Source organism: Charadrius vociferus, unplaced genomic scaffold (genome assembly GCF_000708025.1).
Source record: "Charadrius vociferus isolate BGI_N301 unplaced genomic scaffold, ASM70802v2 scaffold126, whole genome shotgun sequence".
NCBI lineage: Eukaryota > Metazoa > Chordata > Aves > Charadriiformes > Charadriidae > Charadrius > Charadrius vociferus.
This window is the reverse complement of record NW_009648894.1, coordinates 3341163-3368736: the sequence shown is the minus strand read 5'-3', so window position 1 is coordinate 3368736 and position 27574 is coordinate 3341163. Positions and strand designations below refer to the sequence as shown.

The window sequence follows — 27574 nt, the reverse complement described above, 5'->3', positions numbered from 1 at the left end:
TCCTCCTGAGGAGAAGGTCCAGCCTAACGCAGAAAGCAACTATCAGTGTTCAAAGAACTGACAGAAACCGCTGAGGCTGCCCCCCCCAAGCCCATAACCCATGGAGGGGAGATAGAGGGGAACAGCAGTGGTGCGGCTTCACACCACTGTTTACTCTGGATTGTGCTTATTTTACACGTTACACTTTACACTATATACTACTATACAGTTCATAAAAATGGTAAAGTATGTTTGGCTTTGCTTCTTCTACCACAACTGAACAAAAACTGGATTATATTAAATTATATTTTTATTCATTTCTATGCTGTTTACTTCATCCCTTCTGACAGAGGACTTAACAAAATTTCTGCTCAGAAAAAATTCAAATTTTTCCTCCTGACTCCTTATGGACTTCATTTTCCAAATGTATCTGCAACTGCATGTTTAATTTCTGTGTAAAATTACTGTGATTGTGTGCAAGGTGCTTAGCTATCCATTTATGCCTGTGCATATCTCATTTTCATACATAATTGCATGTAAATTATGCATAAGAATTATGCATCTAATTACACACACATTTTTTAAAATCAACTCTATCTGTGTTAAATCGCATGACTTCTTTTTCACCCAAGGCATTTTTGATCCAGTTCTATTACGTAATTTCTGACTGAGAAAGTGTATCATAACCAGAAGTTTGAAAAAAGCTTAAGAAATATCTTTCTTTTTCTCCCTTAAATGTATTAGTATTCTTCATTTGCTTTGTTATGTCACCAGAATAATCACATCCAATGTCTTCTGCATTTACCAAAAATTTCACTTTGCGATTTAATTATTTTCAAAAGCAATTGACTGTTGTATATAGTCATTCATGCTTTATTTAAAGACTAATATTACTTCCATTTTCTTCACTATACAAGGGAAATTAATGTCAGTATGTTTATTCTGAGTAAGGGAATATAGCACAAGAGACTCTGATCTACAATTTGGGGCCCCTTTGTGCTACAATAAAAATATTGATGATATCAACAAACCATATTCATTTTTCATTTCAGGAACTGAACCCTCTATTCCTGTTTTTTAATGACAAGTATCTTGTTAAAACATCAACAAACCCACAACTCAATAAACCTCACGGTCTGGAAGCAATAAAACCTGGATTAGCAGAGACTGTAATACCTGACTGTCATTTAGGGATTCACAGAGATCTTCAACTCATCTGACAAAGTTACACAGATCTCAGTTCTAAAGCTGCAGTATAGCTAATTTGAAATATTCCATAGGCATTGATAATGAACTATCTATTCATGATATCTGAGCCTTTCAATTATAATAGTACTCGCAACCTTTATTAACAATTTCTGACTCTTCCACTATTATGAGAAAGGCTTGAAATTCAACAATAGAAACCCTTTTTGCCTCTTAAAGATGCCGTGTAGCTTCAGCCAGGATAAGCTCACGAAAAAGACACTATCTCCCTCTCTCTTTTTTCTGATCCAAGAAGTAGTCCATGCAAAAATCAATAACTCAACACAAATGCTGAGAGTCTGGAATCCACATTGTTACAAAAGCAAAATAACAGGGAACATTCAGGAGTTGCCAGAGCAGCCTTCAGGGAGGTGTGAGGGAAGGAAAGAAAAAGCCAAAGCAGGGTCCTCACAAGAACTTATCTGAACACAGGGACTGAGGAGACAGCGCCTCTTCTTCATCTTTGGAAGCACCAGATGAAGAAGGACAGCAAAGCTGTGCCAAGTCAGTCTCTACACATCGTACTCGGACTGGGAAACCTGACCCCAGCTTTCACCAGTGCATAAGTCTTTTCTGGACAACTCTGAACTTACCTCAAATGGCAGCAATCTGTTTTGCCTTGCTAAAGGCTCAAGCTCTTATGATTCAGAGTGGAGAAATGTATGCTTTTAGTTTTCTTTCTTAAAATTAAATCTCTAAGAAAGTACACATGTTCTACTATGTTAAGACAAAATTACTGAGGTTGCAAGTCAAAAGGTTTAAAGTTACTTGTGAAAGCTTATTTTTACCCCCTTGTGTGTAAGACAGTCCAATTAGACAACATGCCACAGTCAGTGCACAGGTTAAATTCGCAGCAGGACAGAATTAAGTTTGCATGATCAGCCATAAACCTGCAATTCCCTTATATGCACTTAAAATAAATAACTTCACACTATACTAAAGTTAAAACATATACTTAAATAATTTGCATTTAATTTAGAAATAGGCTACAAAGAAAATGTGCATGCAAAAGCACCAATACATTTGTCTGACATTTACTCAAATGCAAAATAACCCTTGCAACTTATAATTCATAAAAAGTAAAATTTATCTCCGTGCATATCACTGAATGTCACTGTAGGGATAGACACTCAAGAGAAATCGCTGTACTTGCACCACTCCATAAAACACAGTTTTCTCTCCCAGGCTTAGGAGTCTCCATCCAGGAAGAACTAAGTTTCACCTGATCCCATGGAAATCTACCTCTGATAGGCAACAAGGTTTAAAAACAAACAAACAGGAAAATGTCTAACAAATTTATTTGTTAAATAAGAGCTCTACTGGGAACAAAATGCAGTGACAGTGTCTGAGTCTATAGAAGGATGTTTCTACACAGCCACACCTTCACAAATCTAAGAGAGAAAACCAACAGGGGGCTGAGCGAAACATTGTGCACTTGCCAGCAGGGCATGATTTAGGGTACTGTCCATGGGTTGTGTATCAGTCATCTGATGTGATGTTATAGTGGGAACCCATTCCTGAATGCCATCCCAGCATTAAGCCTTGATTCAGCTCTTCTGCCAAGGGAGAAATTTACCATAAAATGTCTTGCAGTTTTCCATGGAAGTCAATATGTAACTTGCACGGAAAAGCTTCTGAGCTCTTGTGTAATGACCGTGTTGTCCTTTTTTCTTTAGAAAGCACCCATCACACTATGGATATACACTAAGAGAACGTCAAAACAGGAATCTGTTCATGGCATGAGTTAACTGTATCTGCATAGGGCTCAGCAGAAGGGCTGCTAATGTAAAAAATAACAACACAAACCACAAAACCCAACAAAACCCCTTTACCTTGCAGCACAGTAGCTAAAAAATATAATTCTGTCACTAGGGGTCAGTATTAAAACATATTACCTTTACACAATACAGCTAGTGCCATTCTATTGTTGATTTCCTCCTTCAGAAACACAAACTTATCCTATAAAGAAGAACTATTAAACCATAAAGAATCTATTATCTTACATAATACCGATGCTTCAATATTGATCCATTTATGTGAACTAGGTTCCATGTACAGTCTTGAAATGGAAAAGGTATGATTAAGTTTCCTATTTTCTAACAGGGAAGAACACTACCTAGTGATATTACTACCTAATGGTAATAATCATTACTTCTTCATGATAATCACAAAATTTGAAACGTAAGAAAACCAGACATTCTTTAAATTTGACAGCCACATCCATCTTAAAAACACTAAATATCTGCTGTGGATACTGAAAATCTCCATTTAAGAAGGTGAGGGACTCTCACTACAGGTGATCATTATCCATACGGAATAGACTGAGGACCTATTTTGGGTCATTAGATCAGTATATGAATTTCAGTTTGGAATAGACGCAACACACACTGAAGTCAAGGTAATAATTCACTTCTTCCTCAGTGGGCACTGCTCATAACCAACAAGTTCCTAACCTATCTCCCTATCCCCAACCTACTCCCAAATTTGGGAAATCTTGATACATTTGAGAAAGCATACATTCAGGTGCTGTGATAATGCTTGTAACTGCCTATATGGACATAATTTTGCTAATGTAACTAGGTCCACTGATTGCTGTGAAGAATTAAAGAATTAGATAATGAAGTAACATCAAGCTTGCTGACTTTGCAATTTTGGGGATGATACTTTACTATTTTTAATCCAGATATAATACTTAGAAATATGTAACATGACACTAATTATAAACCCCAGGAGGAATATTCTGCCAGATCATAAGTCTGTCATGTACCACAATTTCCTGCAGCCCTTAGTACAGCTCAACAAAAACCATCCCTTTCCTTCTTCCCCCAAACCAAACCCTAACCGAATGCTATAAATTTTGCACTTAAAATAAACAATTTAAAACAAATATTATTGAGGCTGTTAATTAGTTTTCATGTCCAGTACAAAGCTCTAAATTTCAGAGCATATGTTTTTCTTTAGTAGTAACTCCATTAGGTGCCCAGAATTCAGACATTGCCAGATTTATGAAGACGGCTATTAGAAATGTCATTTGTACTACAACAATACTGAAGAAAAGACCTGGTCAAATTAATGTCTGACTAACTGGTACACTTGAGATCTTATTTCTATGTGTTACTTCTAACTAATATCATATTTATATTTAACACGATTCGCTTATCCTAAATACATGGAAAGCAAAAAAAATTGATTACACATTAAATAGGAAAAAATAGGCAGAGGCTGAAGTAAAATGTTCTGTAGTTAGTTGGACAGCACAGAATATTTTTTCTGTCCAATAGATGGCACTGCTGTTTCTTTGTTTGTGTGCAATTTTTCAATTTGTGCACAATGTACGTTATTGAAGTGACTGTGCCTACATTTCCCGACGCTTGGACACATCAAAAATAGACAGATTTCACACAGTGTTTAAAATGGCATTCTGCTGTCCAAATAACTGTATACAGTTTTCAATAATGCAAGTTAGTGTTCTGGATTAAAAAATGTGAAGTGGATGCAAATACCCAGCTGAACATAATTTTCTTCTTCCCAGAAGCAGACCACAGAAACAAATTCTGACACATATATCAAAGATGGCCTCGGAGCTATACAAACAGTAACATAACAAAATAATTTCTTCATCATATATTAGAATAAGTACGTGGGATTTTAAACTGCAGTATACTTTGCAATTTTATTTTTATTTAGCCAAATTATTAACAAATTTACAAAGAATTTATCATCAATATACAGCAGAATTAAAATTCTGTCATTACTTTGCAATAAAATTCTGATAAAAGCATCATCTGGGGGTGTCAATCTGTAAACTAATGAGGCATTTGACCACTGTACTGTTTTCTATGTGGTACTGATGCATGACACAACATCAGCTCTGCAGCAAAAACCTAAATGCTGAAATAATTTCTGTATTCTGGTACAGATCATATTGAAAACCATGTTTTCCAGTAAACCTGAACACTCAGACCGTTTGTACAGGATTCATGTTCTCTTCTGCTCTAGATCTTTGGTTAAAATATTACAAGGGCCAGAGTCATTCATTAGTTTATCTATTTTTGCCAAATCGTGGTTGCTTGGGGACTTGCATGAAATGACAAGCTGGTCTCTGTCCCGTTCATCGTGAACAGGTGTTCTAATTACAAAACCTCCACCATATTTGACACCTTTATTAGCTGTCTCAGTTGAGAAACAAAGGATTGATTGGGTAGGGGTATAGAACTACCCTTTCATTGCTGTGGGGAAGCACCTAAAGGTCAAGGTTAATATACATTAGTGGGGGGTAGTATTGCCCATTGCCTATGCTGTTCTTGTGTTATTAATCAATGTAAGACTTTATCCTTATGAGCTAGCTGTTGTGGGAGCCTTAATTACACAATTCGTTTTAACTTGTACTTTTTTTCCATGTTATATGGAAAGCAGAAAACACTTCTTCACCAAATATTCCTAACAAGAAAAACAAATCTCCAGCAAAAATGGGAGTCTGGTATTCTGTTTACATTCTGTAATGCATACTGTACAAAATGAAAGGACAAGGTACACAACCTTCAATTAATATAAAACATGCAAAAATGTTCATGAAATGAAATTAAATATGGCAGGACACGTGTATATGAATTCAACAAGATTGAATTTTTGGCTGGTAAATAGTCTTCCCCTTTACTGTAGCCATTTTGTTCTGGCCACATAAGGGCTACCTGCTACTACTTGCTTTATGATTTAATATTCTTGGAGGGTTTATAACAAGAATCTAATATATAACCAATAAAAGGGCAATAGTCTCATTAGTCTCATTTGGGACCAGAATATTGTCAACGTAATTACACAGCTAAGTCACATCATTATAAAAGTATATCAGCATCTTCATTATATATACACTTATTTTCAGTGGTTCACAAGACACACACACACACAATATTCCAGAGTGAAATATGATTATGGTAACTTAATCTGGAATGCATTTTCTCCAAACTATTTTTTTGCCTATTATGAATGTAAAATAAATATGGGGCAGATACTCAGTCAGTGAGCTGGAACTATACCAATTTGTATCAGCTGAGGGTTCAACTCTATATATGCATTTAAAGATCCTAGTCACACTTGGACCCTTCTATGACTTATTAATGGCTTTGATTTAGAAATGAAGCTTGGAAGTAATTATATAGTCACATGGCATTCATCCAATATACATATTTAATGTAAATTATTGCTTCCTGATTTTCACAGAAGACCTGTGATTAGATTATCTGGTTCTTCCATATTGTACTTGGAGCTGGATTGCGAAGAGAGAGAAGTATATGTAAGCCACCTTTACAATTTCCTGACTCTGCCCAGCAAGAAAGAAATATGGACTCCATTATAATGCAGAGGAAGAAAGACAGCTATTTCCCTGCCTGAGGTCTCAGAGAATTGTTCTAGCACTGAGCTAAACAATGTCCTGACTATCTCTTTGGCAAAAGAAACTGAATGAGTTGGCATAAGCTCCTATACCAACTCAAAACTCTCCAGAGATTCCCTTTTCACAATGTGAAACCTCAAAGGGCTGTGCTACGAAAAACAGCTGTAGCGGAGCTGAAAGTTTGACCCCTAGACTCCGTACTGCACTCTTTTTATGTGTGTATGACTCCCACTGACACCAACTGAAGAGTCACGCACATAAGGAGAGCAGAAAATCAGACAAAAAAAATCTACTATGTGAATCTGAGAACACAGCATTATTCTCTTGTGTCAAATTATGTCTCCATCTGGTAACATTAAGTGAATACTGGTGACTATTAGAGCTGAATCAATAAATTGAAACAAATAATTTATTTGGTGAGTTATTTTACTTTTTCACTTCAAAGAATGCCTGTGAATGGATTACAACTTCCTTAAGTATATTCCAGGAAACTTTTAAGGAATTTTATTTTATGGTTTGTTAGTTACATGTGATTGCTCATATACGTCAGGCTGCTCTGTTTCTTTTCCCTGAACAGAACTTTTAATAGAGTTGGGATAACAGAACTATGCAACTGACAGTAGAATTTAGTTGATACAATTATTTTGGAACTTATAGTCAGCTAACGATCCTTAGTTCGTTATTTTGGATACTGAAGTTACACCTCTTTTCTTTTAGAGAAAGGACTATGAGCAGTCTCTATTACTTGGGAAACGATAAAAAAGAAAGACAATGCCAATATTCAGAATATCTGAGTGCTCTCTCCCTCAAAGACTGGGTTTAGAGAAGTCAAAAAAGTTGCATGAACCATCAAATTTTAAAGGATACCTTACTGATTTTGAATTTTCAAAAAATATCTCACATCGAATGTCTTAGATTACAAGGCATATTTTCCTCATATGTTCTCTTCAAAATGTGATTTATATCTCTGCTTTCATTACATCTGCTTCATACCTTTCCTTGATAAAGCAGACATTAATAGAGATAGCGTAACTCTTGTAACACTGATGAGAACCAACCTATTCCAGATGACTCATAAGCACCAAAAAGTGCCTTACAGTCAAATTCAAACAGACTTGCCTTGCAGCATAAGGACAAGATGAAGCATTCTTTAAAAATCAAAATATTCTCACTTGTGTTCAGATTAGTGTTTTAAATAATAATTTAATTATTGCAGACTCACCTTGCGTTACTAGGACTGGCTGCTGTCAAATTAGCTAATGCTGTCACTGCAGCTTCTTTTACCTCTTCATTGTCACTGCTTAGCAACTGCACTAGCTGGGGAATCCCTTTGAAAGAAATAATTGTATACATGAACCTTTAAATAACCATGGCAGCCTCCAAAATTATAATATGCTCCTTGTAAAAGGAAAAGCACAGATTCTCAGTTCATCTCTTCCCACCTTACTTACCCTGGAGTCCCAATGCACGTCTGCTAGCTGAATTCCCACACATGGCAGAAATAGCTTGGGAAGCAGCAACTTTAACTCCATCATTATCAATTTCCAAAAGGTTTATGAGGCACTTCTCCACCTCTTCCTCCTTTAAGATTTTTCTATTTTCAGCTTTAAACAAAAAATAGTAATAGTGTTAACCTGCATTCGTTTTCTAAATCAGTGTAAGGACATCAATTCGATTTCATATAGCTGCTTCCAACATAACGCTTGCTTTTGGTACCCTGGAAATGGAAATTCTTTGGTAACAGAAGCATCAGCAATTAAGAAAAGTGCTCCAAGGACCTGATCCAAAACCCATTAGACTTCAGTGAACTCTGAATCAAGTCCAAAAGATGACTATTAAATACAGCTTTAAACATACATAGACCAACAGGACATGAAGTTTGTTCTCTGTAAGACTTAAAACTGCAGAATGCATACAGGCTTGAAGAAAACAGCTTTTCCAATTCAACAGATCATACTTACTTAGGATCATGCTTGACTTCACTTTGTGCTAACAAAGTCCAAATGCATAAAATTGAAGAACGTGCTAGTAAATGTACAATTGAACTTGGTGGAGTACCAGTTAACGTACTACAATAGACAAAAAAAGGCAAGGGGACTTAAAAATTGAATTTTAAATTCTGCACATCTTGCATTTCTTCATTAACGCACACTCTGCAGAGAATTTCAATTTTGTATTTTAGCCTGGTGACACAGGTTTCACTGCTGACCTAAAATGCAATGATCGGCAGCAGCTAAGGAAGGACACAGATGTTCCCTTCCTCTACATAAGTAACAACATAGAGCACCTACAAACTATCTACAGACATCGACAATTATGCTAATAAACTCACTCATCCCAAAATGGATGAGATTGGAAGTGCAGGTGTTTGTTAGAAAGAGCCTTGAGTGAAACTTTCTCAGCCAGAAAGCCACTGGACAGCACGGAAGATCTACAGTTACGGGGGTCATTAAACATTTAACCATGTGCATAATTTAAAGCAGATTAATTACAAGCTTGAAGTTATACCTACGTGGTAAAATTTTCAAATGTATCAAAGAAATTCAGGGCATGAGAAGTTAGCAGGACTTTGACACATTTGGAAATTTTACCAGTGCTTAGTAATGCTTTGAGGGATCACTCCCTTAATTTGGACCATTGTGTAGCAAATAAAAAAAATTTAAAAGGAAAGAAAAATATCATAAGTACTCCTTTAAATAAAACTGAAACACTAGTGAATGAAAGTAAACAAACAGAAGTCCACAAAGCCAATGAAATGAAAGTTTGATTGAAAATCTAGTTACAGCAGAAATGACTAAATGCACACACACACGAGACAGCTAGCCGTTTTCTCGTCTCTAGTTCAATTTTAAACATTTTTAGAATCATCAGAGATAAGCAATTAAAATCCCAAAGCAAAAGAAGCAACAAATAAAACAGAAAGGATTTTAAGTGTTAGCAGAACCTTGGCCACAACCTTGATGCATATCAGCCAGCTCTCAAGAGAAGGCTTTAATTGGGATTACAGACAGTTTTGACAAGTTATCAAGTATGCCACTGCCTGTTGCTTGCCAAAGTAGTCCATAATCCCTAATAATGATCTCTAGAGGTTCTTCATGCCTCAGTAATTTGCTTCTTGTACAGCAAGTTACTTATTACTCTACAGATTTTCTTAAAAATTATTCTTGCTTTTAAAAGCAGTTATGATGACGGCTAAGCATTTCATTTTGAAGATAATTTATGCTTATATGAAATAATAATAGAATTCATTTGAATGAGTGAAAACAGTGATTTAAAATGTTTTAAACAAAATAAAGAATATTTCAATAATCAAAACAGATTTTGGATTTGAATCTATGGTAAAGAGTATGCACCTATATTTAGCTAGCTAGAGAGACAGATGAAAATTACTAATATTTTAAGATACAGGTGCCAATTCTATTGAAGGGATGAGTATTTTCTGCCGATCCTCTCTCTGTTTGTATGAGTCATTTCCTTTGTTTCCTTTACTAGAGAAAAGAAAGAATGTACAACTGAAAAGCATCCTTTGTACTTAAGCACTTCTCATGTCAGTGCCAACACCATATTTACAGTGATGAATTTCTTGACCCCTAAGTAATCTGAATACATTGATTTAACATGGAGTAAAATACTCAGGCACAGCCCATAAGAGTGTGGAGTACTAACACTTCTGTCCAGTTTTTCATGCATTGACCCTATCATGAGCCAACCTTTGTTTTTCAATATATTTTCCTATTTCCCCTTGGTATCCCCAAATCATGATCAGCGTTCTACTGATTACATTTTCAGCTCACTGTCGTCACCTTATTATTTATATCAATTTCAAATTCAAAAAGTTAATGTTAAAGAGTATCATGACCTCTCACTGATCTTGAGTTGAGATAACCTAGATAAACAAAACCTGTATTATGAAAAAGTACATCTTAATCAGGGTACAGAGCATGTTTAGTATGCTCCCTTTTGAAAGGATTTGCATTTAGATACACGTAAAGAACAGGGAGAGCTTCAAACCAGAAGTTTGGCAGAGTGAGGCCAAACTCAAGTGAGCACAATCATCATTTTCTCCATACACACTCCATAGCATTCTGTTGTTGCTGGTGCATCTGGCATTGTCAGGGAAAAGTCAGGCCTTCGTCAATCAACAGTCCAGATAATCCACTCACAGATATTCAATAATTTATAGCATTAAATTATATTTTGCATTCTGAAATGACTACATTATTTGCTGGGCAAGGAGGGAATCCCAGTAAAATTAACCACTGTAATTCTGAGCATACAAAAGAAAACCTTTGACAAATTAATATATTAAATTCAAAATTATGTTACAGAACAAAACAAATTTTCAGGGGCAAAGGGATAATGATTACATATAGAAAAATGATCAATTTTAATTGCTTAACCAGAGCAGCATTCTGATGCTGCTATTTAAAATTGAATACAGTGTTTGTACGGTGTAATTTATTCTGATATTGAGAATAGCTCTTAAGGGATACATCTGTCTTATAACAACAACAAAAACTTACAGAAGTCCCTTTCCAAAGGGCTGAAAGGGACATAAAACAAAACTGTTTGCTATGATCACATCTATCAGGAAAAAAACAAAACTAAATTCCATCTGTCACCAATAATAATTTCAAAACCAGACACTGCTGTATACTCAGCTGCCAGGATTATAAAAACAGATAGATACATGTTCTATCATAGCAGCAGTAAGTTTTTCATTTCAATGAAATGCAGTATTTTTTTTTCCTCAAGTATGCAGGAAATGTTAGTAAATTGCAACCACGATTATCAAACCTGAAGAATGCGGGCTACTGTATGGCTACTGCAAATTTAATGAAAATTTCATAAAAGAACTTTGAGCTGTGCTGTATTATATTGCATTTACATCACTGCAAGTATTTAGTATAGTATACATTAGTGTTGCCATTTGGATAGGCTGTTTAGTATATTTACAACCTGAATCCAAACAAACAAACAAGAACTGCAAATATTTCTGTTTTCTTTTTGCACTTGGACTATTTCTTATAATGGCCCCAATGCCACTTTTCTTTCCGCTGGAAGGCTGACTTTAGACCAGCAGCTCTATGTATCTGAAATAAATTCAATACTCCTGGGAGCCACACTGAGCAGCAAGTTTACTGGACTGTGTTTTCCACTGCACCAGTACATGTTGCCTTTTGTCTAACTCGTTGTCACCAAAATTCTACAGCTTGAAAGCAAATATTTTAAATCTTCTTTTGATCTATTTTCCAAGCTTGCTGCATCCATACCAACTGTCATAGGGTGAAGAAGAGAGCAAACCTTTATAATGAAACCACATTGACTCCATTTGTAAAGAAGTATGACAAGAAGATGCATCTTTGCTGACGGTAACTTCCCATGATATAAGATCATAGGCAGTACTGTAATATATTATGTGTAGTTCTTGCCACCGTGCTTTAAAAATGTTGTGTTCAGACATGCTTCTGCGAACAGCTGCTAAAATATTAGGCCACAAAAACTGAAAAAGGTGTGAAAGAGGAAAAGAAGGCTATGCTTATTTGAAAAATATGCTTATATGAAAAAGGAGGGAGATGCAGTAGAAAGTAGTAGGAGCAAATATAAATCTGCTTAGCATACTACTTACAAGCCTGTCACAGGACTATAAAAATGATACTGACAGTCCTAAGTAGCATAATAAAATAACAATACAGGAAAATACACAAAGAAAATACTGGTGTAAGAAGGTCCCTTCCTATCTTTGATACCTAAACATTAATGAAAATTTTCAGTTACTTGCAAAGCTTCCAATAGATAATGATAAAAGCATACAGAAACCCACAGAATAGTTTCCACTCTTCTCATGTATCATTTGCAATCCAAATAATTACAAATATTCAGGATGTCAAACTAAGGAAGGTGAGAAAAGAATTGGAAAGATAGGATGGAGAGAGGAGAAAGGAGGTCTGAAATACTCTAGAAAGGAGAGATTATTTTAGCCATATATTAAATACATTTGTAAAATACACATAAATTAAAGACATGATTCAACCACGAGATCATAGAAACATGAATGAAATATTTAAGCTCTACTGTCATAGTTACTGTCATCAAAATCCCTTGACAGAATTAAAGTCTTCTATAGACAGAAGTATGTTATTTCTTACACTGCATTTTGTTACATAGCACTAGTAGGCACATGTTGCAACTCAGAAGCCAACGTATGGAAGGAATTTCAAATGTCGATTTATTTAAAGGCATCCATGTGGGCAAAAATGACGAGCATGTTCTGCCTAATTCAGAATTCCTTGGTGAATTAAAGAAAAGTGTATAAAAAGAACTATAGAATGAATAATTATAAAAAGATGACAATGAAACTATTTAACTCCACTGGGAATATTAATCTGCAAGCCATTTGAAAGGCTTTTTTTTCATGTCCCTGTTAAAGGAATTTGTATTTGAAATTGCCTGACATTTAGGCAAGCAGTTGTATGCAAAAGGAAGTAAGCTTGAGATTAAGTCTTAACTGATAGCGATGAGAAATAGTGCCAGCAAAGGTGGCTGAAGATGGCATCACTAAACAAAAGATAAAGATTGTATTTTTCAGAGCTCAATTTTCCTTTTTGAGGACAGCATTTTGCACGAATATATTACATTTAAAAGTAAATTGAGGCAAAATCTTAACATTTTCATATATATGTGTGTGTGTATATATATATACAGCCTAGCATCCAATTGCTGCTCTGACTGGCAAGATTCATCACTGTAATTCATTCTTGCCAGTGTTTTCCTCAGCACAAGTACTACCCTCAAGCAGATAAGACGACCTCATTCTGGATGAAAATTTACTTCATAAACAAATTCATGTCCATGAATTTTTAAAAATTCACATACAGTCATAAGCTGCTCTGGCAATTGCCTTTGCTGCATTCTTCTGAATATCTGGAACAGTAGAGACTCCTACAAATGAAAGTAGCTTTTTAAGGCCTCCTGTCTGCTGAATCAGTTGCAGAGTATGTGCATCTTCAAGACAATTTCCCAACACGGCAAGAGCTTCCACATGTAGATCGCTGAATTCCTAATAAGGAAAAAACCCCAAACAAAAAACCTTCAAATAAGGATTAAAATATCTTTTGCTTCTAACTTGTCATTACTTTCTTTGGGACGGTTTATTCCTACTGTACTCATATTTTTTGTATATTTTTTTTTTATGTGCCTTAGGATGCAACACAATTTATCAAAAACAGTAAAAACCCGAAAGTTTCTCATTTACATCAAAGTGGGTTAGGCAGGTATTCAGAAAGGACCTGTCATCTTAAAACTTTAAAAACTTCACAAATTTCTCTATGCATTATATTTCCCGTGGTGACACCTGAACTCAAGAAGCACTAAAATGAGTGTGATAATAACATAAACAATGAAATTTCTGAGGTAGGAAATTATATTTAAGACCATTCATATCAAAGTAAATTCAGAAAAAAAATCAATGTTCAAACTAGGAACCAGCACCAGACTTCAGCATATAATAACAAATTTTTAAGAAATGTCATATAAAGAGCTATATGGTGAATTTTTCTGATATTTACAACAGTTTGAGAAATGGACAGTAAACGCAAAACAGTATTACTAGTAGCAATAAAGCAATAAAACAAATATAAACATTTTGATTAATCCATTTGGTCCCTTTCTTAGTAAATTGGGTATCCTAGCTTATCCTATTTCTATGTAGTTAGCGCCAAGTAAAGAACTCTATTCTTTTATCACTCTTTCGTAACATGAATAATATTTCTCATTGGTCACACAAACAATAGAAGCAAGAACAAAAAACTTTTAAGGCAAGTAAACTGTACATTGGTTTCCAGTATCTTCAGAAGACAATCTAATCCTTTATTTTCTCCCAGTATTATCCTGGTTTCTCTGTCTTTGCTAATTTCTTCCAAGGTTTTAAGGGCTAACAACTGAATAACTGGGTATTCAGATTTCAGCAGTTCCAGCAAGGGTGGAATTACATTCAGTGCACGAACCGCAGCATGGCTTTGAAAATCCTGCAGTAAAATATTCAACAAAGACTGTTAGCGATAGAGAATATAACAGTACAATTCCTGACTTTACAGAAAGAACACCAAAAATCTGACTTCAAACATACAAAAAAGAGTCAATACTCCAGAACTTGCAGTTCTGAAGATTTCTTTCTTTTCAGCTAAGAATCCAACTGAATATAATCAAGCCCCTCCAACCTCAAATTCCATTTTTTTTGGCATGACTGAAGTATACACTACAGAATCTAGTCCTGTCTAAGGAAGCCTATTTACTCTTGGTTTTGCCATGTTTGTCTCAACATACACATTTCTTTGAGAAAGTTTTTTAAATCTATTTTTATTTACCTCAGTGAGGGAAAAATAGTTTTTGCACTCTACTGTGGTTGCATAGCTATATCTTCTTTTGTTTTAGTAATTATGAAATAGCAATTTAAAATTTCAACTTTAAACAGCCTATATGCAGCTTAATAAAAAGACAGTAGTAGATTATATTAAAATAGAAAATAAATAAATAAATTACAATTTGCTTTTAAATAGCTTATTGCACATGTGCAGCATGCAATTATCCTTATCAATATAAGCAAGCACCAGGTGCAGTTATCCAGATATACCCTGCAACAAAGACAGCGAGATAGTAAAAAGGGAGAAAGAGTAAAATGTGATTCTGAATAGACATGCTCTGATGCCCCAAAAGAGATAGAGTTATAAACTGAATTCATTATTGAATTGATTCGCTTAAGCCATGGAGAGAACTGCCATACAAATGCACCATTCTTTTGCTAAGCAGCATATGGATGACATTAGTGCTGAGTGTGAAAGTAGCCAATAACAAATCTATTCCTCCCAGTATGGAAAGTAGCTGTTGACAGCATTCACCTATCATTAAAAAGATGTTCAAAATATGGACTTGCTGGCCAAAAGAAGGCACAATGCAATTGCAAGTTCTTTAATTTACAGGATTATTCCAACCTTTTGGATAGATAGGTTATAACTCTCATTACCGAGATTAACATTTTCCAACTAAGAAAACAAATTGATATTTAATTAAAAAAATCTGAATCTGATCTCACTTACATTGCTGTACAGCATGGATAATTGAATTAAGTTCAACAGAATTAGAGTCAAATCAGCTATATTCGTAACTAATGTAACAATTAAGGACTGGGGTGTAATGTTTTAAAACACATTGAGGAACACTGGGGAGTAAAGGAACCAAATATTCTAAAATTATTAACCCCACAGAGGATGGCAAGGGGGGGGGAAGTGCTTTTCTGCCTCTGTAATTTAAAACAACAACAACAAACTTCACCTGCACCAGGAGGTAGATACATTCAACTGAATTCTTCTTAACATCAGGATCAGGGCTACCTAGCAGTCTGACAAGTGGTTCTAATACACCTTGCTCAAACATTTGTGCTTTAGTAGTATGTTCAACAGCCATATGTGCTAGGCAGAGCGTAGCAAATTCATGGATGGCTACATCTTCTGTGGGGGGGAAAAAAATATTTTGATCAAGTTTTATTCAGCACAGTATATGTTCACTAATCCAATGGTTTAAAATACTATTTGAAGTCAATAAACAATAGCTGTTAATCGTACCTGACATCTCCATAAACATCTTGCTGCATCTGTACAACATAAAACACTACTCAGTGAGTAACAGAGCTAATCCTATAAAAGCAATTACCTATTTAACATGCATTATGACAAATCATAAGTTACAAGGAAGATTTCATTAAATTGTCCGATCAAATGGCAATCATAAATTATTTCTGAGTGTATTTTGCACAAGGAATGAATACTGCAAGCTACCTTCTGGCGCCAGCTGTGATATAAGTGAATTTGTGACATTCAGTTCCCTCAGTAACTTCTTGACATCATCTACAATGGAATAAATACAAATATGAGGTTTTTCATTTGGCAGTCTTGGCTGAGTAAAGAAATGGATTCTGTTCCAAGGGAAATGTACCTATGGTTACTCCCTGAGTGACAAAAAGATCTGACTGGGAATGACACACAACGAAAGTTATACCGAGATCATAAATTTTCAAGTACCAGACAACATTCTTTGACATTCAATATATAGGAAGTTCCTCAATACTTCATTGAAACTTTATTCACAATACTTGCATCTAGCAGGTTCTGATTAAATATTGCACAGTTTTAGTTGTCAAATAAGAACCCAATAGTTAAAATTATTTGTGGTTAAAATTATCAAACTAAAAGCAATCCTTCCGTTATTTAATTTTCAAGCCATCATTTTTTAATTTTATGCTAACAGAGCCCACACTGCAAATTGAAAACATGAATTAGATAGGTCTTATTAAAATCACTTTAAAGACTTTCAGAATGCATTTTCACTGTTGTCAATGGCAAACTAGCAAAACCACAACCACTGGATAGTATAACCAAAAAACATTCTTTGGGACAGACTTCATCTGATCTTACAGGGCTGTGTTGTTACTGTCAACACATTACAGTGTTGAAATGTAAGAGAAAAGGTATGAGTTGAATTTACTTTTAAAGAAAATAAAAAAAAAGATGTGAATAATATACATGGAAGATCTTCAGTCATTCACATCCACGTTTTTGCAGCAGCGTTGGAAGTCAAGATCTGAAGGGAGTAACTATAACGATATGCCAGTGCCAAGCTAAGGTAAAGACCATAAAGTCCAGCACAACATGAAAAGCAGGTAGCTGTTGACGAAAAAACTTAAATAGTGGTTAGCATACCATCATGGAAGACAATTGGGCAGAACAACTACCAAAATAAGACCTGATTAATTATAGTAACTAGATGAAGGTTTATAAAGCATTGTAAAAATAACAGTCACTGAAACTCAACATTATGTCACTTATCCTTTCGTCTTCAGGTATGTCTACCTAACACTCAGTACAGCTTGATCATTTGGCACTCAGCCACCCAGCATGGATGTAATACATCCATTCTCACCTTAAAAAAGCTACAAGAATATGTGCATATACTGTAGTTAAATCATTTAATAATGGTATCGCTACAGTAGGTACACTGCTGTGCCGTGAATGCAATGTATCTGAGAGATATTCAAGACTACTTGAATTTCACTTGCTCAGATACAGATAACAAAGCATTTACAGCAGCACTGACCTGCCAAAGAAGCTAGGTAAATATGCGTGCCAATGCTTGATACTTCAGGGCTTTTTTTTGCAATCAATACGTGAATTAGCTACTTTAAATTTAAGACATTTTCTCCCTTATCACTGTAGTTACACTAAAGCCTCAAGTAACAATTGATATTTAACCATATCATTTTCTGTAGATGATAAATACTACTTTATCGCTCTCTCCCAACTTTTGTAAAAGAGAAGAGTGTATCTTCTCCACACTGGCAGGCATCCTATGTACTCAGGCTTTCCCTGATAGACATAATTCCAGTATTAAACCGTTTATATTTGGCCCTGTCAAAACAAAAATAAGGGTTGGAGGAAAATTAAGTTCTCTTGTAACTTTTCTCAAAATCAGTGGAGTTCACTCTAGCTGAATTTGTTCCTTTATTCTGGGCTGTTAATAAAGAAATAAAAATATTTAAAACTGGAAACTCTTACGATTAGAAGCCATGATGCCAAGTACCATGATGGCATTTCTGCGTACAATTGGATCTTCATGTGATATGAGTTTATACAGATGTTCCACTGCTCCAAGACCAAGAAGTGTCACTTTGTTTTCATCACCTGAAGAATAATTAGGTTAAAAGTTCCATAAAAATGCAACACGCTCACAGTTCTAATGTAACAAAGTAAACCAGCTAACAATCTTTTATTGGACTGTAGAATCAAAGAACAAAGGCCTGGACAGGACCTTGGGAGACTGTCTAATCTATATCTCAAATAAACATGTTTCAAATAGTATCAAGGATTAATACTATCTAGGACTAATTTGCAAAGCAAAGAATGCTTCTGCCTATTGGACACCCAACTCAGTTGTTGGAGGCTGCAGTGGCAGTACAAAGGACAGCTTTCTATTTAGCGAAGTACAGGTGAATGATATCATTAAGAACCTAATTTTATTTTCCTCTTTTCTTGCCTCCCGATTTTATTTTCCTCAAAATAACAGTTAATTCATTCTGTGGATCTGCACTACCCCTCAACTGAAGCAACTACCAGGATTTTGATTATTAAATCCCACCTGAGATTTCTACCAGCTGAGACTGGAGCACTTTGTAGCTGTATAGACTATGGCCATGTAAAGAACAGAAGCGTTTTGTATTATTACATCCTTCTGTTCCTGCTCATTCAAAACCCACACAAAACACAAGAAACAAAATCCAAAACCTACTTCTATTCTCAGTTCCCACAACAGCTTTATGATTCATTTTCTAATGAACCACACCTGTCCTTTCTGGCTACAGGTGAGCAATGTGAGAAGAGACTGGACAACTATGCTCATTCTCAGGCCAAAACACAATTAAAATAGAAGAACTATTTTGTATTGAGGGATGGGACGTAATTTACAAGCAACACTCAAGAAACGTTCTATTCTGTTCTGGTGAGACACCACCTTGGAGTCCTGCATCCAGCTCCAGAGCTCGCAACATAAGAAGGACATAAACCTGTTGGAGCGAGTCCAGAGGAAGGCTATGAAGATGATCAGAGGGCTGGAGCACTTCTCCTATGAAGACAGGCTGAGTGAGTTTGGGTTGCTCAGCCTGGAGAAGAGAAGGCTCCAGGGAGACCTTATAGGGCCTTCCAGTACCTAAAGGGGGCCTACAAGAAAGCTGGAGAGGCACTATTTACAAGGGCATGTAGTGATAGGATAACGGGAATGGCTTCAAACTGGAAGAGGGTAGGTTTAGATTAGATATTAGGAAGAAATTCTTTACTCTGATGGTGGTGAGACACTGGAACAGGTTGCCCAGAGAAGTTGTGGATGCCCCATCCCTGGAAGTGTTCAAGACCAGGTTGGAAGGGGCTTTGAGCAACCTGGTCTAGCGGGAGGTGTCCCTGCCCATGGCAGGGGGGTTGGAACTAGATGATCTTTAAGGTCGCTTCCAACTCTAACCATTCACTTAACTGCAAAGTGAAAACATCTCCTTCTCTTGTGACACACTGCAAAATTACGGTCTAGTCTTCTGGAAGATTGCAGGAATATCAGTGATATATCAATGATAACATTAACAATTTAAAGGATTATTCATTTAGTAGAAACAGAAAAATCAAACATCTGTCCTCTTGCAGTGTGCAATATTTTACTGTTGACAGCAGGGAAGAAGCCAACAGAGTTTATGATGTGCGGTGCCTAGCTGTCTCCCAACAGTCCAAATTCTGTCTTCACATATTCACAATTTGGTTGCATGCCCTCAGTCAAGCTTGCCATATTAAGTTGAACCTAAGTATTGTTCAGAACCCAGTGATCCCTAGCCAACTGTCAAAGCCTTCAGCTCTTCTCTCACAACTTCAGCAGTGTTGACAGTTGCCATTAATACAACAATCAGCATAAAAAGTCATAATTTTTAAGAAAATATAAATCAAATGGAAATTAATATTAAAGCAGATTAATTATACCAATAATGCTACCAGTGTACACCAATTAGAGTGGCTGGCATGGAATGAGTAGGAGAAAATTTAGGACTTTATGTGCTACATAATTTTGAGCCTTTGTTATACAGATGTCTTCTGGGTACCTGGAACATGATGCTTAGCTACAGATAATACAGGGACTTTTGGAAGATTTGGAATCTTGGAGACTTGTAGATTCCCAACAAATACAGAAATAAGCTTGATAAAGGAGGCTGATCAGTCTCTAATAAATCATCTGTCACAGAAGTACTGACACAAGAGCTATATGCAAACATTACAGAAATAGGCTAAAAAGTAATTTTTATTGAAAACTGAACCTTGAAATAACTACACTGGTACGGAAGTTTCAAAGTGTAACATAAAAAAGAGAATTCTTTTCCACAAGCAAGTCTGTTGCCCATAACAAAACAGATTTGGTTATATTTAAACCAAGCCCTACTAAACGAGGAATTTAAAAGTCTACAACAAAATTATAAAAATTTCCTTCACACAAATCACAGGACTTCTTTATAACTGCAAATACCGGTTTGATAGATATTTCAGAAAAAAAACAAAACTCTGACAGAGAACTTTGAGATTAAATGAACATTTCAGTGCTAGGAAACTAAAAAATTGTGAACTACTACCAAAATCTAAGCAACGCAAAGGAAAGCTCATTGCAAAAAGACTAACCTTTTGATGCAAATTTATACAGAGCATCACAAGCTTTGGCCAAAACTTCCTCTTCAGGAGAACTAAGCATTAGCACAACTGTTGCTGCTGTTTTGCTTTCAATCAATAAAGGATCAAACTACAAACAAAAAAAAAAAGAAAGAATAGTTTGATTTATACTGAGCCTTCCCATGTGCTGCAGTAGACCCCCACATCTTATTAAAAAAATATAGTTTGAGATCTACATTGAGTTCTAAATATTACCATGAGTTGCTATTTACTTGGAGAAATTCAATTTTTTAATAACAATTTGAGACATTGTTGAAAAATAAGAAAGAATAATTGACTTCCAAACATAATAATGACTTCATCCTGAATGAAGATTTTGAGGAAACCCTGTACATCTAGGAAATCTTGAAGGCAACAAACTCTAATTCTGTTACACATGTAAGAGCATCCTGCAGCTTCAGAACCAAATATGAGAAGTTTCTTTTGAGCAGCTGTGCCCAGAGCCTATGAACTTAGGCGTTGTACGAGCAAGAGGAATTGATTACTCTGTGGCATTAACACTTGGTGGTTTCTTTAAAAAAATAAAAGGACCCTTCCTGTGCCTTCACCAACTCAGTTCACTAGCTCACCATGATCTTGTACTAGGTGAAGTATGTCCATGATATAATCCCTGGTTATCCAGCTAGAAATGACATGAAGTGTTCATTTCCATTACTGACCTCTCACACAGAAAGAAATCTTCCAACTAATCTGGCAGTTTTCACCCTCTTTATAGACTCTTCAGGACTAACATCACTTGAGCAAGGGAATCTTCTAAAAAAGCCTTTCATTCTTCAACAAGACTGAAGGATTTCTGAAAATTCTATCCATTAAAAAGTTTTAAGCTTATTTGGATTTAAAATAACTTTTTAATATGGAAAAACTGTCTTCTGTCCTCACACTTTAGGCCTGTAGAGTATCTGTCTTACATACAGAAACTACCGGATACTCAAGTCTTGCAGTCGCTCAATATCAGTGTATTTATCTTCACAATACAGCAGATTAATAATTTAAGATAGCAATACAAATTATTTTAAAATATTATTACAATGTATATTTACACTGTATATATTTTAAAATGTCTATTATTTGGTTTACTTCATTTAAAACCTCTCTAATAGCTGCATCAGAAGCACGTGTTGCTGAACAATAAGGGCATGAAGATACCTACAAGTCAGTTGTCAAGCAAGGAAATTATTTGGAGCAAATCTTCAAAAAAGTTATGAGCATGCTACAAGGAAAATGAACAAAGAGCAGGCTTTTTTTTCTTCAAACTCCTCTGACTCGTTCAAAAATAAGGCAAAATATGATACTAGTACCTAGACTTCTAAATTAATATTTTTGGTAGGTTTTTAAATCTAAGTAATTTCATCATCTTCCACGAGGCATAACGTACAATTTAACAGTCTGTAAGATCAAGATCCAAGTTTCATTAACAGTTAAGAGGTTGCCTGGCTAATGTGTTTGACTGGTCTCCCTAGCTTCAAGCAGGTCTGAAAATCTGAAGACACTGTTGAACTTCAAGCTTGCTGTGACAAGCTGGAGGCAAGGGACAAGTCATGGAACAACGCTCCTTTTCAAAGAAAATAAAATCAGCTTACTGTACCATAAGTCATTTTGCTTAATAATGACTCAGCAACAAGAATTAAACCAAATAGTGGCACAGTGGTCCAAGTGACATCTTAATGATGGGCCTAAAGCAATGGAATTCTTTATGGAAATTTTCTTTTTGGATTGCAAGCAGGCAAAAAATTCAGCTTATCACAGCAACAGTCATTCATTCTACCCATATGAGAGGCATACAGGAGAATTAAGAGATGATGGAAATCCCCTTTAGCCACCTTCATAGTTCTCTACTTCTGCACATTTGTGTTCTTGCGTGGACAGAACATGATCCTCCAGGTAAGTGCTATAATTTAAGCATGGACATGTCTCCTGAGTCTGGCCAAATACTTGGTGATGGGAAAAAAAATGTAATTTTTAGTAAACGCTGTTAGTCCTCCAGAGAAAAATAAACACAAAGATTTATCTCAGATGAAGGTTAATAAGAAATTAAATATGAAATAAGAGTTTTAAATCTCAGCTATTTATTTATTTTGATCTAACACCAAAGACGCTATTATGTTGCTCCATTTTCGTTGCCTCTCATGTTCACAAGTAATTGTATGAACTACAATTCATTGATAATTCCTAGGCTTTAACGACAGGTTGGCACATGAGCAGAGTGAAATTGGTCCAATCTCTACTAATTTGTACAGACATTAGATTCACTAATATTGTCTGAAATATTCAATAGGCACTTTCCTATTAGAAATAGTTTTGTGCTGAAAACACAGTAAGAAGAGTCACTGAAATCAATGCATGTTTAAGAAGTCAGAGCCCTGAGCAGATCAGTGATTTGCTGGTAAATAACAGTTTGTCAAAACTATCGTTGAACTGGATATGACTTTTGCTCATCAGAATGCCAGCATAGCTAGAGTTCCCCCCTCCTCCCTCCCCCTTTATTTTTTTAAAAATCAAGGTTTGCTCCTAAATCTTCATATGCCATTGCAGATTCTTCCCTTAATGGCACAGGCAGGACAGATTACCTGCTAGAATAATATGCCTGAAGTTACAAACAACCTTGAATTAAACACAGAAATTTAACTGGTTTATAAACAACAACATTTCCAACATTCAGTTTGTATTAAGAAAAAAGCAAGTTAAATGAAGAAGAAAGCTGTAATTCAAAAACTTCTATATGTCTTTGATCATGATTTTTGTGTACATTTGACTTCAAAGCCATTAGAAACTGCAGAGTATTTGGGGGTTTTTTTTGGGTTTTTTTTTGGCTTACATCAACTTAACTTAGTTGAAATTGAAGGTAATACAAAATACGTTTCCAGTCAGACCAAAGACCCATCTAGCCCAGCATTCTGTCTCCGTCAAAGGCCAGTAACAGGTGTGGGCAAGCAGGCTATTAAACTTTACTTATATTCCCTCCCAGACTCCAGCACCCTGCAACCTAGAGAACTGCTGAACTAGCAATTTTACCTCTGTGTTCAAAGAGTCCAAGTAAAATTTTCAACCGTTAATTTGGTACATAATTTCTGAAGTCATCTGTATTTTAGCCACCCTTAATATTCTGAGACACAAGTATCACACTTTAACAGTCATATAAATAGTGCTTTTTCTTTGTTTTAAAGCTACCACCTGTTAACAGTATTTGTCCTCCACAGTTCATTCATCTTAAGAAACAGCAAAATAAATGAAACCCATTTGCCTTCCCTGTATATTCATAATTTTGTAAGTTTCTATGATATTCCTCTTCACAGTCAGTTCATTTGGGGAATGAAGAAACCTACTCTCTTTGATCTTTCCTAATACAGAATCCACTCTGTCTATTCTTATTGTCTTTCTTAGTACTTTTCTATAGTTCAACTGTACTTTTTTGAGATGGAAACACCAGAACTGTGAATGATATTCAACATAGGCATGCATAATGCATTTGCTAGTGATATGGTGTTTTGTCTTTCATTTCTGGAATTTGAAATGTTGTATTTATTCACTTTTGCCTACTGAGTAACTGGCTGCCATTTTCATGAAAGTATCCACATCAATTCTGACAGACTGGATGACGCAGGATGCAGAATAAAACCCCATGACATTCCACTGGCAACCTCACTCCATTATGAAACCTGAACATTAATTTGTTTTCTCACCTTTGCTTTCTATTTAATAACCAGACATTATTGCCAGGAGAAGATTTTCTTTTTACCTGATAGCGTTTCTGTGAGTGAAGAGCCTGGTCTAAAATCTTTTGAAAAAGCTAAATAACTGTATCGACGAGAACGCCATTATCCACTTGCTCACTGGCTCCTCTAAAGAATTCAAATAGATTTCAGAGATCAAACTTTCCTCAACACAAGTAGTATGGATTTGCCCCCATTACTATCATATTTATCCATGTATCTTTTTTTTTTTTTTTGGTAACTGTTCTAGCAATTTACACTGTGTGGAAGACAAACTTTCTGTAATTACTGATGTATTTCTTTTTGAAAACAAAATTTTCTAGCCTCCATTCCTCTAGTATAAAGGGTGCATATTAAATACCATAAGTAACAGTACCACAATTTCAGTTTTTAGCTATTTTTCAGTAAGAACAAGACTCAGGGAAATACTATTTATTCGTATTTTGGCAATTTCTTCACATTTGTTTCAGTGATTTGCTACATAGCTTTGTCTTCTGACACAAAAATATGTTATTTTGCTTTTCTTTTATGACTTTAATCACCTAATAGTGTCCCTCTAAGAAGCCTCTTGCTTCTAGTCAATTTGGAAAAAGCTTTATTGCTAGTTGTATCCTTGCTAGTTCTTTCCCAAAATATTTTGGTGCATTGTGACATTGTGCTTTTATGTCTCACTTGTGAGTGCAAGGCTTTTTTGTTTTCCCATTTAGATGCAAATCCCACCTTTTGAAGGATGTATTTATCTGCTATTATTCTGTTGTTTAATAATGCTGTGATTTAAAAAAAATAGTTTAAATTTGAATTAACTGACTACAGGTCTGCTTTATCATTGCGCCTTTCATTGACTTTAGAAGCATTACTGATATCTTTGATATTCTTAACTAACTATACTAACAACATAAACCCAGGATATTCCACTGAATCACAAACAGCTGATGTTAGAAGGCACCTCTGGTGATGATCTGGTCCAACTGCCCTGTTCAGAGCAGGGTCAGCTAGAGCTCAGGGCTGGTGCACAGTCTGATTTTGTCTGTCTCCAAGGATGGAGACTCCATAACCGCTCTGCACAACCTGTGCCATATTCCATCATTCTTACAGTAAAAAAAAGACTTTTTAAAAAATGTTTAAATGGAACCTCCTGGGTTTCAGTTTGTGCCCATTGCCTCTCATCCTTTCCCTGGGCATCACTGAGAAGAGTCTGGTCTGACTGCTTTATTCCCTCCTATCAGGTATTTATACACATTGACAAGACTCTTTCAAGACTGGACAGTGCCAATTCTCAGTCTCTCCTCATATGACAAATGCTCCAAGTCTTTGGCAGACTTGTTCCAGTAAGTCCATGTCTTGTGCTGGGGAACCCAGAAGCAGACACAGCACTCCAGGTATGGTCTCACTCACCAATGTTGAGTGGAAGACAATAGTCCGCTCTCTCAAGTTGCTGGCAACACTCTGCCTAATGCACCCCAGGATTTTGTTAGCTTTCTTTGCCCCAAGTGCATATTGCTAGTGCACGTCCACCAGAATCACCAGGTCCTTTCCTGTAAAGCTGGTTTCCAGCTGGTCATCACCCAGTCTGTATCGGTTATTCCTCCCCCAGGTGCAGGACTTGGCATTTCCCTTTATTGAACTTAATGAAATTCCCGTTTTCCTGTTTCTCTAGTTTGTTGAGGTCCCTCTGAATGGCTGCGCAACCATCTGGTCTGTCAATCACTCCTTTCAATTTCGTATTTTCTGCAAAATTGCTGAGGGTGCACTCTGTCACATCATTCGGGTCACTCATGAAGAGGTTAAACAGTACTGCTCCTGGGATCAACCCCTGGGGCGCAACACTACAGCCTAACCTCTAGCTGGACCTCATGCTGGTAATCACAAACCTCCGAGTCTGGCAGTTCAGTGAGTTTTCAGTTCATTTACACTGTCTGTTTATCTTGTCTGTACTTCATCAGTTTGTCTATAAGGATGCTATAAGAGACTGTTGAAAGCCTTACTAAAGTCAAGTCAAATTAATATTTAGGCATTAATTGCTAAAAAGAAGGTGTTTCTGTGGAGACTGAATTTCAGGACTTGACAGTGCCACTTCATCTATTCCACCTTTCTAACATCACTGTTGGGAATGAAGCCATTTTCAAAAATACTTAGCTTTCTTCCAGTATTTTCTCTAATGGTAATCTTAGGCTTCCCTTTTAAGGTCTATACCCTAGCTGATTATCAAATAGTAATATTGCCTAGACCAAACTTAATGAAGTTATCATAGGAAAAGTTCCTATCAATCTATGTCAAAGCTAGCATATTTTATCTGCCTGAATTACTGTCTAAGGTCATCCATATAGAGACAGAGGCTTAAAGCAATATTTTTCCTGGAGAAGCCCAATTCTCAGAACAGATAATAGCAAAAGAGACAAATTATGAAAGGCAGGGAAAACAAAGTCCTCAGAATGCCTTCTGAACCATATAAGCAGTGGCTAGGCTAAGAGATGCGTTTCCCACCTGTTCCTAGAAATCTATAAAAATTAGTGGTCATCTGCAGTACCATATATTCTCAGAGCATTCCAGATGCACAAAGGCCCCCTTTTATAAGCCTGTCCACATTATCTCAAGGCTTCTTTTCTTGGATTTGACATTTTCATAAGCAGATTATCAATCAGAAGATAAAGGCTAATACATCTTTTATTTTGTTTGCGTCTCATTTCCTGCCATCTGAAATATCCAGGTGAAATTTAAAGTTTTGAGATTTAATTTTACATGATCACTATTAACAATATTCTCATAGGTAGAAGATTTTCTTGGTTGATAGTTACAACTAATCAATGATCTATTTTCATGTTTAATACTGTTTAGCTATGCAACATTCAGGCTTTTTTCGCCTAATAGAACTGCTAGAAGAGATATGCTAACCTGAAGTACAATAAGGGTAAAAACTAAGCCAAAAACTGCAGATGCCATCTGGACTTCAC

General features: G+C 35.9%; 1 protein-coding gene across 1 annotated transcript in view; it reads right to left on the bottom strand.

Annotated features, from left to right (window-relative positions):
- ARMC3 (armadillo repeat containing 3) overlaps nt 1-27574 on the bottom strand; it is a 52234-nt gene that overhangs the window by 23006 nt on the left and 1654 nt on the right. Inside the window, 8 exon segments of the mRNA XM_009887135.1 lie at nt 7839-7944; nt 8068-8220; nt 13493-13676; nt 14449-14643; nt 15947-16122; nt 16450-16518; nt 18223-18348; nt 20866-20983. Of these exon segments, the coding sequence (XP_009885437.1) occupies nt 7839-7944; nt 8068-8220; nt 13493-13676; nt 14449-14643; nt 15947-16122; nt 16450-16518; nt 18223-18348; nt 20866-20983 (1127 nt within the window).